The sequence below is a fragment of the Babylonia areolata genome, chromosome 16 (assembly GCF_041734735.1).
Source record: "Babylonia areolata isolate BAREFJ2019XMU chromosome 16, ASM4173473v1, whole genome shotgun sequence".
In the NCBI taxonomy this organism is placed as follows: Eukaryota; Metazoa; Mollusca; class Gastropoda; order Neogastropoda; family Buccinidae; genus Babylonia; species Babylonia areolata.
The window spans coordinates 29992953-30010731 of record NC_134891.1 but is presented as its reverse complement, the minus strand read 5'-3'; the positions used below and the strand labels follow the sequence as shown (position 1 = coordinate 30010731).

Below are 17779 nucleotides of genomic sequence, written 5' to 3'. Positions count from 1 at the left end.
CCACCCCCTCATCCCCCCCCCCCCCCCCCCCCCCCCCACCAGGTGTTTTTACATGGCATTGAGCTATATAACCCACCAAGTTTTTTCAACATGGCATTTTCTTTCTAAAAATGGACACAGGTACAAAGATGAACAAACTGATGGACTTTTACTGCAGTAAAATACATCTGTCATGGTAAAAACAAAACAATCAAGCGATAAAACATCATTAGTAATGCATAATTATTTACAGAATAAAACAAATCAACAACATTTTGAAGTGAAATCAGTTTTTCAGATAAAGTCGCAAGTTTTTAAGAAGCCCAGTTAGACATTGACATGAATTTAGGCACTTTGAAACACATCTCCCGCAATGCTCATAGATCATACCAAATTGAATCAAATTCTAGATAAGGTGTAAATGAAAATGACCAATCATTATTAGAACAGGAAATGGAAATTTCACACAACAGTTTCGTGTTTGTCCCTTTTTGACAAGTCTTTTTTTTTTCTTTTTTTTTTTAACTGAAATCAGGGGAGTGGGTGACTTCTGCACCACGAAAAACATCATCTGAGTTCACTTGGTAAGGTACTGCTGGAAACATCTGTCTTGGAGCCGGAACTGAATCTTGTGCAGAGTGGCATAGTTTCCATGCCACATGATGCACCTCTCAATTGTGTGGGTCAGCTTTGTACCAGATGATCAACACGGTCATATCCCTCTGACTGGGCACGCTTGTCAAGAGACACATCCCCTTGGACGATACTACCAGGTGCTGTTTTAGAAGCTTGAACAAGATAAACCCTGAAAAATCCTCGACAGATGGCGAAAAGATCTAAAGGATTGTCCTTGGCTGCACGCGTGGCTCTGTAGATGTACCTTCCTGGCTGGAGGAGGAGGTCCAGACAATACATAAAGATGGGCCACCACCACTCCCTGGATCGTGTGGCAGTCCTGTATTGCTCCACATTCTGATCCGTGTGCTTCACACTACCTATGGTTTGGCTGTAGTGGCGAAACATGAAGAGTGCTCATCAGTACCCACACTCAAAGGAGGTGCTTAAATTGGAGTTCGATTTCCACAGAGGTGTCATCATCTTCTAACAGTGACACAACTTCAATGTTAGTGAATAATCTAAAAGAAATGAAAGATCGTGTTGTTTCTTTACTGACCTATCATCTGCACCATTCCAGTGGACTTACTCCCACGCCGCTCATTCCGAGTCCCCCAGACACAGCCACACCCGGGTTTGTCGCAGTCCCAGTACCGACAGTCCACAGGGTGCCATCGATGTTAGGTCGCCAGGAAGCCAAACACACTGGATGAGACCCTAAACTGCTGCTGAGTCACTTCAGTGGTGTTCAGTAGTGCCTGTTCTGATTTAATGTAGTAAGGACACCGCCTACTAAGCCTCCTACTCACGACAATAATGGCTCAGTCGCGGAGCCAGACTGAGTGAGTGTCTCCCCCAACGTCGTGACCGCCACCACGTCCCCCCAACGGCAGTCCCGCAGGAATCCGCCGACACTGAAGACCTTGACAAGACTCACCCCAAGCGGGAAGTGGAAAGGCATCGAACATGAGTTCACCATGACATCAGTGCGTGAAAGGCCACATAATTTGGGGCTTCACACACACACACACACACACACACACACACACACACACACACATATATATATATATATATATATATATATATATATATGAAGAAAGAGGAGGAGGACGATGATGATAATAATAACGGCGATGCTGCTGTGCAGGTCCATTTAGGTTTGGACCTGCGTGACAAAGGTGTCCACGATAATCCGGCGTGAACCAGGCCCGAAAGATAGAGACACCTACAGATCTGGTCAGGAAATTAGAGCATCACACCCAAAGAAGCATCCGTGAAGTGGATGATACTCGACTGTGTGGTCCCAGTCTTCCCATTTAAACCCATAGCACACTCAACTCTGGCTAGGAGCCGACTGCGGGCCCAAAAACCCACCTCCGCTGGGATTCGAACCCGCTTCCTCCCAGCCGTCAGTCCGCGACGCTAACCACGACGCTTCGGCGTCTGGTAAGAAGTAATGTATCTGGTATCAGCAAAAAACCCTACCCTCTTGTGCTCAGCGTCCCATTTTGGGAGGGCAGATCTAACGTACAGAGATGAATACAAACAAGATATCAGCAATCCCACAAAAACACTCTGAGATAGTGTAATAAGCTGTAGTTGTTTTGGGTTTTTTTTATGGTGTCGTATGAAAATGTTTAAAAAAAAAAAAGGATAAAGAAAAGGAAATGGCACCCTTGTTTTTGTTTTCTTTTGTTTGTTTTGTTGTTTGTTGTTGTTTTTTCTTGCCATGATACTGTTGCTGTTCCAAGATTTTGGCGGCCCCAATTCCTCAAAAACACGATGCCTGGAAGCAGGAAATTTCCCCTAAAGGGGCTGCACCGGCTGAGTCACAATAGAATAAATGTCTTTGTCAAAGTCATTGAAGTGTATACTGTCCCAAAATGGGACGGTGGGCACCAATGGGTTAAAGTGTCTTTCTCAAGGACACAACTCCAGGATCGAACCCCGACCAGTGACGGGCGCAATAGCCGAGTGGTTAAAGCGTTGGACTTTCAATCTGAGGGTCCCGGGTTCGAATCTCGGTAACGGCGCCTGATGGTTAAAGGGTGGAGATTTTTCCGATCTCCCAGGTCAACATATGTGCAGACCTGCTAGTGCCTGACCCCCCTTTGTGTGTATACGCAAGCAGAAGATCAAATACGCACGTTAAAGATCCTGTAATCCATGTCAGCGTTCGGTGGGTTATGGAAACAAGAACATACCCAGCATGCACACTCCCGAAAACGGAGTATGGCTGCCTACATGGCGGAGTAAAAACGGTCATACACGTAAAAGCCCACTCGTGTACATACGAGTGAACGTGGGAGTTGCAGCCCACGAAGAAGAAGAAGAAGAAGAACCGCGACCAGTGGATCAGAAGCAGAAGTTGTATAGCCTACCATCCGGTTGTTTTAGAAAATCATAATGATAAAGTTTGACACAGCCGTCACAAATGGAGCAAAGACCTCATCAGATCTAAATGAGACAACCTCAGCTGCCTCTACAAAAACGTTATACTCTCGTTGACAACTTGTATTGGGTATGTTGGAAAATGACCTTATAAATATGGAAATTATCAAACAAAGTCTCCCATCAATGCATCAGTCAGTTCAACAGTAGTAAGGAAACACAGCAAAACCTCCATCTCATGGCTGTGTCCCCTGCACTCAGCACATTATCCATGGCTAAGTGTCCCCTGCACTCAGCACATTATCCAAGGCCAAGTGTCCCCTGCAATCAGCACATTATCCAAGGCCGCAGGATGGCTGAGATCTGGTTTCTACAGGACAGCAGTTCACCAAGGATGGCTGAGATCTGGTTTCTACAGGACAGCAGTTCACCAAGGATGGCTGAGATCTGGTTTCTACAGGACAGCAGTTCACCAAGGATGGCTGAGATCTGGTTTCTACAGGATAGCAGTTCACCACAGATGGCTGAGATCTGGTTTCTACAGGACAGCAGTTCACCAAGGATGGCTGAGATCTGGTTTCTACAGGACAGCAGTTCACCAAGGATGGCTAAGATCTGGTTTCTACAGGATAGCAGTTCACCAAGGATGGCTGAGATCTGGTTTCTACAGGACAGCAGTTCAGGAGAGAAGAGCAAGCAATCACCGGACATTCTGTCCGCAAGGAAAGGACACCTCTCACCCCTACCCTCCACCCCCAATGCCACCTGTTTCACCCCCCACCCCCGCCCCACCCTTCCCTCCAACTGGGCGTCAGTCAACAAGGCGAGGCTGTCTGTCAGACCGGATCAGAAAAGAACACACACAGTGAAAGTGTCACACTGTCGCCTTGTCACGCACGGGGTCGTGGGGACAGTCAGCGAGCAGCCTTCAGCTCCGAGCGCATTCCACAATAACCGGACACCTACAACGAAACGACAGGATTCCAGTCTATCCCAGAATGTGAGGACATCAATCCACCCCGGTATGTCAGATCACCAATCCACCCCGGTATGTCAGAACACCAATCCACCCCGGTATGTCAGATCACCAGTCCACCCCGGTATGTCAGAACACCAATCCACCCCGGTATGTCATAACACCAATCCACCCCGGTATGTCAGATCACCAATCCACCCTGGTATGTCATAACACCAATCCACCCCGGAATGTCAGATCACCAATCTACCCCAGAATGTCAGATCACCAATCTACCCCTGAACACCAGTCTACCCCCAGAATGTCAGATCACCAATCTACCCCTGAACACCAGTCTACCCCCAGAATGTCAGAACACCAATCCACCCCGAAATATCAGAACACCAGACCACCCCGGAATGAAACCAACCACCCCGGAATGAAACCATCCACCCCGGAATGAAATCATCCACCCTGGAATGAAACCATCCACCCCGGAATGAAACCATCCACCCCGGAATGAAACCATCCACCCCGGAATGAATCTAACCACCCCGGAATGAAACCATCCACCCCGGAATGAAATCAACCACCCCGGAATGAAACCATCCACCCCGGAATGAATCTAACCACCCCGGAATGAAACCATCCACCCCGGAATGAAACTAACCACCTCGGAATGAAACCATCCACCCCGGAATGAAACTAACCACCCCGGAATGAAACCATCCACCCCGGAATGAAACTAACCACCTCGGAATGAAACCATCCACCCCGGAATGAACCCATCCACCCCGGAATGAAACCATCCACCCCGGAATGTCAGAAAACCAGTCCACCCCTGTATGACAACACCAATCCACCCCGGAATGAAACCATCCACCCCGGAATGTCAGAAAACCAGTCCACCCCTGTATGACAACACCAGTCCACCCCGGAATGAAACCATCCACCCCGGAATGTCAGAACACCAATCCACCCCTATATTACAACACCAGTCCACCCCGGAACGACAAAGACAGCAGAGCAGCCTGAGGAGCCAGCAGCCCAGATCCCGGACCGGGCAGTCACCCCCAGGACGTGTTGGCGGGACGCAGCGCGTGGCGGACAATGACCAGACGGCGGTAGGGGGCAGTGTCCACATCCACCCCCCCTGTCCTCTCCTCCCGCGCCACCCGCTGGAAGTACCACTGCTCCGTGCAGTCCAGGGCCAGGGGGTGCAGGTGGTAGGAGAACTTGTTGGCCACAAGGTGGCGGGACTGGGCCAAAAGCGCCACCTCGCGGGGCCCGAAGTGACAGATGTTGCGGACGTACTGACCGCTGCAGGTCCAGTTCCTCACTGTCCAGATCTTGAATCGGTTCAGCATGATGCGGTGTTTGTCCGTCAGCCTCCCTGTCAGGTACCGTGCACACACAGACAGGTACATGATTAGCTGACTTTGTAACTCACTGACTGACTGACTGACTTGCTAGCTAACTGACTGATTGACTGACTAACCAACAGACTGACTGACTAACGAACCAACTGGCTGGCTGACTGACAGACTAACTGACTGACTGACTGACTAGCATTATAATGGTAAGGCAAGGAATGTTAAAATATAAAATATGTCAGCATTTTTTCGAGTACGGGATATGATGAAGAATCAAACAAAGGTGACAGAAAAAAGTTAATGCTTATACTTTTGTTTCGTTTGATGATATATCTTCACTCTAATGACACACGCTTGGCGATAATAATGCAGTGTGTGAAAGAAGAAGAAGAAGAGAAGAAGAAGATAATCAACAACAACAACATCAACAACAAAAGGGAGGAGGACGAGGATGAACAGGAAGAGGATGGGGAGAAGGTCATAAAGAACGCCAAGATCATCACCCTCTACAAGAACAAGGGTGAGAGAAACGACTGCAACAACTACAGATACATCTCCCTTCTCAGCATCGTCGGCAAGGCTTTTGCAAAGGTCATCTTGATCCGCCTGCAGAAGTTGGCAGAACGAGACTACCCCGAGTCACAGTGCGGCTTTCCAGCTGAATGGTCAACACAGACACGGTCTTCTCCCTTCGTCAACTCCAGGAGAAATGCAGAGAACAGAAGATGCCCCTGTATGTCACCTTCACTGACCTCACAAAGGCTTTCGATCTTGTCAGTAGAGACGGACTATTCAAGATTATTCCAAAGATCGGCTGCCCACTAAAACTGCAGAGCATGATTGAATCCTTCCACTCCAACATGAAGGGGATAGTGCAGTTCAACGGCAGCTCATCTTAGCCTTTTGATATCCACAGTAGTGTCAAGCAAGGCTGTGTCCTCGCTCCTTCACCGTTCAGGATTTTTTGTCCCGCTTCTGAAACACGCCTTCGGCACAGTAAAAGAGAGAATCTACCTACAATCCTGATCAGACGGCAGACTATTTGATATCGCCAACTCAGAGCCAAGACAAAGGCTCGTGAAGCCCTCATCAGAGGAATGCTGTTTGCTGATGACGCAGCAGTGACGACACATACCCAGTAGGAGCTACAGGCACTGATGGACCGCTTCTCCCAGGCCTGACAGGATTTCGGACTGACCATCAGCCTGAGGAAGACAAATTTCTTGGGGCAGGGCACAGAGGAACCACCAGCCATCACCATCGACGACTACAAGCTTGACACTTTCCACCACTTCACCTACCTCGGCTCTACCATCTCCTTAACCTCTCCTCGGACAGTGAAATTGACAAGAGGATCGGGAAGGCAGCTACAACACTTGCTCACCTCACAACCCGAGTGTGACAAACCAGAAGCTGACGGCGAAGACAAAGAGGGCAGTGTACAACGCCTGCGTCATCAGCACACTGCTGTGCAGCAGCGAGACATGGACCACGTATGCCAGGCAGGAGAGAAGGCTCAACACCTTCCACTTAAGAAGTATCCGCCGTATCCTGGGCATACCTTGGCAAGACAGAAGTGTCCTACGCCGAGGTCCTGTCCCGCGCCGACCTTCCCGTCATGTTCACCTTGCTCAGACTGACATATGGAAAAGGAACCACAGGTCGCCCACAGTTGCGCCATAAGGACGTCTGCAAGAGATACATAATGGCGCTCTAAATGGGCACCTCAAATTGGGAGGATATGGCAGCTGACCGCACAAGGTGGAGATTACCCTGAACCAACACCTCAAGACAGGAAGAGAAGTACCCTGAACCAACACCTCAAGACAGGAAGAGAAGTACCCTGAACCAACACCTCAAGACAGGAAGAGAAGTACCCTGAACCAACACCTCAAGACAGGAAGAGAAGTACCCTGAACCAACACCTCAAGACAGGAAGAGAAGTACCCTGAACCAACACCTCAAGACAGGAAGAGAAGTACTCTGAACCAACACCTCAAGACAGGAAGAGAAGTACCCTGAACCAACACCTCAAGACAGGAAGAGAAGTACCCTGAACCAACACCTCAAGACAGGGGAAGAGAAGTACCCTGAACCAACACCTCAAGACAGGAAGAGGAGTACCCTGGATCAACACCTGAAGACAGGGGAAGAGAAGTACCCTGAACCAACACCTCAAGACAGGGGAAGAGAAGTACCCTGAACCAACACCTCAAGACAGGAAGAGAAGTACCCTGAACCAACACCTCAAGACAGGAAGAGAAGTACCCTGAACCAACACCTCAAGACAGGAAGAGAAGTACCCTGAACCAACACCTCAAGACAGGGGAAGAGAAGTAACCTGAACCAACACCTCAAGACAGGAAGAGAAGTACTCTGAACCAACACCTCAAGACAGGAAGAGAAGTACCCTGAACCAACACCTCAAGACAGGAAGAGGAGTACCCTGAACCAACACCTCAAGACAGGAAGAGAAGTACTCTGAACCAACACCTCAAGACAGGAAGAGAAGTACCCTGAACCAACACCTCAAGACAGGGGAAGATAAGTACCCTGAACCAACACCTCAAGACAGGAAGAGAAGTACCCTGAACCAACACCTCAAGACAGGAAGAGAAGTACCCTGAACCAACACCTCAAGACAGGAAGAGAAGTACCCTGAACCAACACCTCAAGACAGGAAGAGAAGTACCCTGAACCAGCACCTCAAGACAGGGGAAGAGGAGTACCCTGGATCAACACCTCAAGACAGGGGAAGAGAAGTACCCTGAACCAACACCTCAAGACAGGGGAAGAGAAGTAACCTGAACCAGCACCTCAAGACAGGAAGAGAAGTACCCTGAACCAACACCTCAAGACAGGGGAAGAGGAGTACCCTGGATCAACACCTCAAGACAGGAAGAGAAGTAACCTGAACCAACACCTCAAGACAGGGGAAGAGAAGTACCCTGAACCAACACCTCAAGACAGGAAGAGAAGTACCCTGAACCAACACCTCAAGACAGGAAGAGAAGTACCCTGAACCAACACCTCAAGACAGGGGAAGAGAAGTACCCTGAACCAACACCTCAAGACAGGGGAAGAGAAGTAACCTGAACCAACACCTCAAGACAGGGGAAGAGAAGTACCCTGAACCAACACCTCAAGACAGGGGAAGAGAAGTACCCTGAACCAACACCTCAAGACAGGAAGAGAAGTACCCTGAACCAACACCTCAAGACAGGGGAAGAGAAGTACCCTGAACCAACACCTCAAGACAGGAAGAGGAGTACCCTGAACCAACACCTCAAGACAGGAAGAGGAGTACCCTGGATCAACACCTCAAGACAGGGGAAGAGAAGTACCCTGAACCAACACCTCAAGACAGGAAGAGAAGTACCCTGAACCAACACCTCAAGAGAGGGGAAGAGAAGTACCCTGAACCAACACCTCAAGACAGGGGAAGAGGAGTACCCTGGATCAACACCTCAAGACAGGAAGAGAAGTAACCTGAACCAACACCTCAAGACAGGGGAAGAGAAGTAACCTGAACCAACACCTCAAGACAGGAAGAGGAGTACCCTGAACCAACACCTCAAGACAGGGGAAGAGAAGTACCCTGAACCAACACCTCAAGACAGGAAGAGGAGTACCCTGAACCAACACCTCAAGACAGGAAGAGGAGTACCCTGGATCAACACCTCAAGACAGGGGAAGAGAAGTACCCTGAACCAACACCTCAAGACAGGAAGAGAAGTACCCTGAACCAACACCTCAAGAGAGGGGAAGAGAAGTACCCTGAACCAACACCTCAAGACAGGGGAAGAGGAGTACCCTGGATCAACACCTCAAGACAGGAAGAGAAGTAACCTGAACCAACACCTCAAGACAGGGGAAGAGAAGTAACCTGAACCAACACCTCAAGACAGGAAGAGGAGTACCCTGAACCAACACCTCAAGACAGGGGAAGAGAAGTACCCTGAACCAACACCTCAAGACAAGAAGAGAAGTACCCTGAACCAACACCTCAAGAGAGGGGAAGAGAAGTACCCTGAACCAACACCTCAAGACAGAGGAAGAGGAGTACCCTGGATCAACACCTCAAGACAGGAAGAGAAGTAACCTGAACCAACACCTCAAGACAGGGGAAGAGAAGTAACCTGAACCAACACCTCAAGACAGGAAGAGGAGTACCCTGAACCAACACCTCAAGACAGGGGAAGAGAAGTACCCTGAACCAACACCTCAAGACAAGAAGAGAAGTACCCTGAACCAACACCTCAAGACAGGGGAAGAGAAGTACCCTGAACCAACACCTCAAGACAGGAAGAGGAGTACCCTGAACCAACACCTCAAGACAGGAAGAGAAGTACCCTGAACCAACACCTCAAGACAGGGGAAGAGAAACTGTTGAATGCAGCGGCAGACAAGCGAGCACGTAGAAAAGAGCACAACAGCAGACAAGACACGACACTCAGGTGCAACCTTTGCGACAGAGACTGTCATTCCGCGTTGGTCTCTACAGCTAACAGCGATCCTGCTCCAGACCAGCAAACAGCCAGGGTGAACAGGATGTTCACCCATGATCGACGGATGCCCACTACTACATCAAGACAATACAAAAAAATTGCAGATATAAACACACACACACACACACACACACACACACACACACACACACACACTGCCCAACACACGCACACACTATGACGGTGTCGTGCAGTCCAGTGCTTTGTATTGTATTGTATTGTATTGTATTGTATTGTATTGTATTGTGTATATGCGTGGCTACCTGTGTAGGAGCCTGGAACTCCAAACTGATGCATGTTGTTGAGCGTGGCAAAAAAAGTCTCGTCGGGAATTCCCGTTTTCTTCGTCCACTCCAGGAGGTCTTGTGCCTGCTGAGAATGCAGCGCAAAGTCAACAAAACCACGTGACGCCGCCACGTGCACTGGTCCTTTGGCAACGGTGATGTTGTGAGGGGGGTTCCCCGCCTTTGCCCAGCGCCACATGTTGCGACTGCAAGAAAAACAAGAGAGAAACGGATTTCCATTGGAATGACAGTGTCTGCAATACTGTTGGAATGAGTCATGATGTGTGTTGAAAAGGAATGGTCCCGCTGCAGTGGATAACATATATGCAAGGTGAACTGAATATGAAAGATATTTTAGAAGAATATGCCCATTGTGTCATACGGGTTTAATCGTGATGTGAATGCTGTTTCAGTTTCAATTTCAATTTCTCAAGGAGACGTCACTGTGTTCGGAAAAAATCCATATACGCTACACCACATCTGCTAGGTAGATGCTTGACCAGCAGCATCACGCTCAGTCAGGCCTTCAGTGTATGCTTTTATATGTGAGCACCCATCAGAGTGGATATCCTCAACAGAATTTGGCCAGAGGACAACACTCTTGTTGTCATGGGTTCTTTTCCAGTGCGCAAAGTGCGTGCTGCACACGGGACCTCGGTTTACCGTCTCATCCGAATGACAAGACGCTCAGTTTGATTTGTCCTGTCAAATTTGGGAGAAAGGGCGAGAGCGGGATTCGAACCCACACCCTCACGGACTACATTGGCAGCTGAGCGTCTTAACCATTCTGCCGCCTTCCTGAGGGTGGATGGGTATGATTATACCTGGGAGCAGCCAAAGGCAATGAATTAAACTTTTACTCCTATTATTCGTTATTCACCAAAACAAAAACAAAAAACAAAAACAAAAAACCCAGCTCACAATGCATTGCTTGCAGAAATCCAGAATTCTCAGTCAAGTGACAGAGTACTTCAGAGCTTCTAGAGCTGTTTCGTTGTAGCATCTTTAACGTGCTCAATGGGAACAGAGAGAGAGAGAGGGAGGGAGGGAGAGAGAGACAGAGAGAGACACAGACAGAGACAGAGAGAGAGAGGAAGAAATAAAAAGAGCCTACGGTTTGGGGGTCTCGCCCAGGATGTCGTTGGCCCCGTTGTAGGCCCTGAGGATGCGGACCAGCTCCCTGTTGGTCTTGAGGGGAAACTCCTGGCCCGTCAGGTTGATGAAGTAGCGCCAGGTGACGCCGCTGGCCCACAGGGTCCTCATGCACAGCACCTCCATCAGCAGGACGTTGAAGTGGCCCCACTCCACGTCCAACCGCTCCTTTGTCCACAGCACGTTGGGCAGGCAGCTTGTCAGATCCCGCAGCTGAAACACACACACACACACACACACACACACACACACACACACACACACACACACACACACACACACATGTTTCTCTTCTTAATATGCTCATGTTTATGTTTCATTGTGTCTTATAGACTTTAAGGTTTTATGACAATAAAAAGTATTCTATTCTATTCTATTCACACACACACACACACACACACACACACACACACACACACACACACACACACACACGCACGCACACACACACACACACACACACACACACACACACGCACGCACGCACGCACACACACACACACACACACACACACACACACACACACACACACACATCCACTCCCCGCTCTGAACAGGGTCTACACTACACAATACTAAATGAAATTATCGCATGGTGTTAGTAGAAATATATAACAGAAGAGATTTTTTTTAAGTCTTAAAAAAAAGAACACACACACACACACACACACACACACACACACACACACACACACACACACACACACATGACATACAGGCACAAGCATGATGTTAGTAAAATGCATAGGAAAAAATCAACAAAATGAAAGAAACACACACAACACATCCTTGATGAATTTACAGAAAATTTATATATTAATGTTGGTGGCGCATTAGTTGTCATAATCTTTTGCATCATGATTCCTTTATTGTACTCTAATCTACGGATTAGTGGGAGAATATTCGCTAGCTTATTGACTGAGTCAGTCTAAAAGGGAAGTCTTTTTAAGGAGTACCAGCTTGAGCCCCGTTTATGAAGATTCTGTAATGGCTTCATGGTGTTCGCACTTGCGGAGTCCCATAGTGTTGATGCATAATCTATTGTAGACTGGATATGCGCTTGAAAAAATAGTTTCCGTGAATGAAGGTCAAGGAAATGTTTGATTTTGGATAGTTGATGGGTTTTCTGGGCTGTCTTTTTGCAAAGGGAATTTATGTGGGGATTCCAAGTGAGACTGTTGTCAATTATGATCCCCAAAACTTTATGATGACTGACCTGTTCAATAGGTTCAGATTTAATTTGGATGAAAGGAAAATTTTATAATTCTAGTGTTTTGCATCTCTTGTCTGGTTGTGATTAACATGCATTTTGCCTTTTGTGGGTGAAGAGACATGTGGTTTAGTTCGGTCCATCTAACGAGGTCATCAGTACTTTCTTGTAAGTCTTTTGCAAGAGGGACAATGTCAGTATGAGAAATGTGGATTGTTGTATCATCCGGAAAAAGTCCGCAAACGAATTTCATATGGAGCGGCAGGTCGTTTATATATATTGAGAATAGTAAAGGGCCTAGAATAGACCCCTGAGGAATGCCATAATCAAGTGTTGTTGGTGCGGAGACTCATGTACTCATTGTCACGCATTGTTGTCTGCCATATAGGATTCAAGCAAACTAAGACTATTGGTTGACAGACCACACAGTTCAAGTTTTCTATGTAAGAGTTTGTGGTCTATCGCATCAAATGCGTCTTTTTTTTTAAATCAACGAATAAAACACCACAATATCTATTGTTATTGACATTGGTAACACAATGTTGACTAATGCTGTGTGGCATGAATGCTTTTGTCTGAAATCAGATTGAGCTGGATGTAAAAGCTCATTGACATCAAAGTGATATGGAATATGCTTGTTTTTGTGCTTCTCCAGTGGTTTTGAAAGAATAGAAATAATGGAAACTGGCCTGTAGTTTGAAGGTCGGTGGTATCCCCTGATTTGTAAGTAGGAATAACTTTCGCTTTCTTAAATGCATTCGGAAAGTAGTTTTTGTCAATACACAGATTTAAAATGTACGTTTATGTGTCTGTGATAACCGGAGCGGCGAGCTGAATTCCGCTGTCGATGCCATCCAGTCCGCGGGTTCCTGTCTGTTTTAGTTGGATAAGGTAGTTATAGACTTCAAATACTGCTATGGGTGGAATATTTAATTAACTTGAAGTGTTTCTATTACGACAATACAATTTCAATTTTTCAAGGTCATAGAGAGAGAGAGGAAGAGGGAGGGAGGGAGGGGGGAGAGACAGAAACAGAGAGATTCACACATTCACAGAGACTGACACAGAAAAAAAGACATAGAAAGAGCGAACGAGCGCGTGCGCGCGCGAAACAGAGAAAGAGACAGAGAGAGACAGAGATAGAGACGGAGACAGTCAGACAGGGAGACGCAGCAAGAGACAGAGAGAGATAGAGACGGAGAGAGAAAGTGAGAGATATAGACAGAGAGAGGGAGATACAGACAGACATACAGTACAGGTGGAGATATGATATATAGTGAGAGAGGGGGACCAGAGGGGGATCACAGAGAGAGACAGAGACAGAGACGGGAGGTATGTTGGATACTGGCATACATGATAAATTGAGGAGAAGGAGGAGAAGAAAGAAAGAAAGAAATGAGAGGAGGAGGGAGGAGGAGGGAAATTCTTCACTCAGAATTGAGAAATAATTGACTTGAACTTCGTCAGTCACTTATTTTTAATTACTAAATAGCTGTGATTGTAAAGTACTTTAGACACACATCATTCGTATCAAATGCACCTATCCTAAACTTTATAAAGACATAATCGATTTTTTTTCTTTTTCTTTTTTTTTTTTCTTTTTTTTTTGTCTGAAAGGCTGATGGGAAGAGTGTATATATCTATCGAAAAAATTAACCATGTCAATCTTCCTTCAAGCTGAAATAATGGACGATACGCGAAAAAAATTTACATTCTCCCAGTCAGTTTTGAGAAAATATGAAAACTATCTGAACAATTAGCAACAGCACTGACCCAGTTTTGTTTTTCGATTTGGCCTTCTACATGTCTGACACTTCTTTTGTCCTACATTTCATCAGCTGCTTGAGCAGTTTCACAACATGGTGGGACAGCTTTGGACAGCTTGAGCAGTTTCACAGCATGGTGGGAGATGACCTAACAGAGGAGGTAAAACACGAAATTGCATTCGTGCAGCAACTAAGGATGAATTGCAAACTGTAACCAAATTACGGAAGTGACAGGCAACAACATACATCAATTTAATAATAATAATAATAATAATGGTATTTATATAGCGCTGAATCTTGTGCAGAGACAAATCAAAGCGCTTTCACACCAGTCATTCACACACATGCATAGCTCTAAAACTGTAGAATCTAAAGACAAGGAAGAGGCAGGGAAGGGAAGCTATTTTGGGAAGAGGTGGGTTTCAAAGCCAGACTTGAAAGAGCTGAGTGTGCAGACTTGACGAAGCGAAAGAGGAAGTTCATTCCAATTGCATGGTCCAGAGACAGAGAAAGAACGGCCGCCAACAGTCGAGTTTTTGAATCTGGGTATGCGTAAACAGAGTGGATTTACACACAATACGGTCTCAGCATCATCATTAGGGACTCACATTCTGAACCACTCATAGCGAGATGTTGTTAATCAGGAAATATTTGGCAACAACCGACATCCTCATGTTGAACACAATACGACACCAACATCATCACCAGAGACTCACGTCCTGAACGACTTGTGGCAAGGTCTTGAGGTCCACGTGCAGGCAGTAGACGTTGTGAGGTCGGTACACGGCACGCAGCAGCCTCTCCACCTGCTCTGGTTCTTTGTACACCATCAGGCTGAAGGCCAACGGGAATTCCCGTTCCTCTGCAGATACGTTCTTTATGTACCTGCAATACATAGACCATGTACACCATCAGGCTGAAGGCTAACGGGAAGTCCCGTTCCTCTGCAGATATGTTCTTTATGTACCTGCAATACATAGACCATGTACACCATCAGGCTGAAGGCCAACGGGAAGTCCCGTTCCTCTGCAGATACGTTCTTTATGTACCTGCAATGAATAGACTATGTACGCCACGAGGCTGAAGGCTATGTGAAAATCCCGTTCCTCTGCAGATATGTTTTTTTTATGTACCTGCAATGAATAGACTATGTACACCAAGAAGCTGAAAGCTAACGGGAAGTCCCGTTCCTCTGCAGATATGTTTTCAATGTACCTGCAATACATAATACTGTGTACACCATGATGCTGAAAGCTAACGGGAATTCCCGTTCCTCTGCAGCTATGTCTCAATATACCTGCAATACATAGCACTATGTACACAGTGAGGTAGACGGCTAACGGGAAGACCCGTGCCTCTTCAGACATGTGCTTAATGTACCTGTCATGCATCTCTCTCAATGAACACACTGAGGTTAAAGGCCAACGAGACTCCCGTTCCTCTTCAGAAATGTTCTAAATACACCCCCGTTATACAAATAACTATGAATCAATGAAGTTTAAAGGGTCATCGGTAAGTTCTGTTCCTTTTCAGGCATGTTCTCAGTGCACCTGTAGTACATATCACTTTATGAACATCATGAGGTCAAACGCTGACGGGAATTCCCGCTCCCCTTCAGAGCATACTTGCAACGCATGTCTTTTTATGACCAACACAAAGCAAAGTCTCTGGTGATGTGTATCACTCAGTGCACACAGCCCGCGGGACGTCCTGTTTTTCTTAGAAACACCCCCAACAATGCACGCTTTTTGTGATCATCATGATACTTCAGTCAGGAGAAGTTCCATTCGTCATCAGAGATGTTTTCACTGGACACTTACAGTGCAGACCGTGTGATGTATGGTCCTAAGGGTGAGGATAAGGGAAAGTCCCATTCCTCAACAGAAACGTTCCCAAAATTAATGCCCGGAATGTACATGGCGGAAAATCAGATAATTTCATGGAACGAGAATGTATCGTGCAGGCAAAAGTGGATGATATGACTCACTGATTAAAGTATTGTTGTTTTCTCTGAGCAAGACAATCTTCGGATCGAGCAAGCATGGAGTGGTGAAATTTTACTTCCTTTGCTTCCTGTCTGTCCGGATTTCTACATCTTCTTACGATGGTTCAGGTCTACCTGCACTGTCTCCGTCATTCTCTTCTCACATTCGTTTAAAACTATGTCTGAAACCTGACCACTGTAGGTCTGCTGTTCCAATGACACACTCCTCACAATGATAATCATGCTTATAGATCCACATTATAATGCTTCATTATAGAGCCACATTATAATGCTTCATTATAGAGCCACATTATAATGCTTCATTATAGAGCCACATTATAATGCTTCATTATAGAGCCACATTATAATGCTTCATTATAGAGCCACATTATAATGCTTCATTATAGAGCCACATTATAATGCTTCATTCTGAAATATTTTCTCATCTTCATCATAGATCTTCACCCTCTCCGGCTTACACTTGAACGAACACGAACCGCAGAACACGCAATTGTCTCCATATTCTTCTCTTTCTTGGTCTTCTCAGTCTTCTCCTCTTCTTTTACTCTTCCTACTTCTTCATCTTCATCTTCATCTTCCGTTTTAAGACTGACTCTCTCTCCTTCCAACGAAAAGCAAGGCGAGAACAAGTCCGATGTCGACTGTTCTGGGCTCAGAATCAGACTGTCCAAAGTTGGACAAAAGCAGCCATGAGAATAACTCGCGAATTCACAAAAATCACGTTTCTTTAACCAGTGAACATATCCACGTTTCCTGAAAAGGAGCAATTACTGTGACAGGAATGGTTGCATTAAGCTCTAACTGAACATTATGCGAACATGTATCGCGTAGTACCACTGGTTGTCCCACATTTCATGACAGTCTCTCCTTAAGTACGGGAATACAGACACATGACTGTCATTAACTGATAAAGAGAACAGTGACAGGTATGCATGACTGTTATTAACTGATAGAGAGAACAGAGAACAAGGCTGTCCATGTACATGAAGACAGTGAGGGGACAGAACAGAGAACAAGGCTGTCCATGTACATGAAGACAGTGAGGGTACAGAACAGAGAACAAGGCTGTCAGTGGACATGAAGACAGTGAGGGGACAGAACAGAGAACAAGGCTGTCCATGTACATGAAGGCAGTGAGGGGACAGAACAGAGAACAAGGCTGTCAGTGGACATGAAGACAGTGAGGGGACAGAACAGAGAACAAGGCTGTCCATGTACACGAAGGCAGTGAGGACACAGTACAGAGAACAAGGCTGTCCATGTACATGAAGACAGTGAGGGGACAGAACAGAGAACAAGGCTGTCAGTGGACATGAAGACAGTGAGGGTACAGAACAGAGAACAAGGCTGTCCATGTACATGAAGGCAGTGAGGGGACAGAACAGAGAACAAGGCTGTCAGTGGACATGAAGACAGTGAGGGGACAGAACAGAGAACAAGGCTGTCCATGTACATGAAGACAGTGAGGGGACAGAACAGAGAACAAGGCTGTCAGTGGACATGAAGACAGTGAGGACACAGAACAGAGAACAAGGCTG

At 46.6% G+C, this 17779-nt stretch overlaps 1 protein-coding gene across 3 annotated transcripts in view; it reads right to left on the bottom strand.

Moving 5' to 3' along the window:
- Positions 1 to 2311: 2311 nt before the first annotated feature.
- The window catches only part of LOC143291309 (N-acetyllactosaminide beta-1,6-N-acetylglucosaminyl-transferase-like), a 50122-nt gene continuing 34654 nt past the window's right edge, over positions 2312 to 17779 (bottom strand). For all 3 annotated transcript variants that reach the window (XM_076601162.1, XM_076601160.1, XM_076601163.1), the window contains 4 exons: positions 14953 to 15121; positions 11223 to 11473; positions 10088 to 10314; positions 2312 to 5336 (listed from right to left, as the gene is read on the bottom strand). In XM_076601162.1, coding sequence (XP_076457277.1) covers positions 5011 to 5336; positions 10088 to 10314; positions 11223 to 11473; positions 14953 to 15121 — 973 coding nt within the window. In that variant the 3' untranslated portion in view covers positions 2312 to 5010. The remainder of the gene's footprint in view (positions 5337 to 10087; positions 10315 to 11222; positions 11474 to 14952; positions 15122 to 17779) is intronic.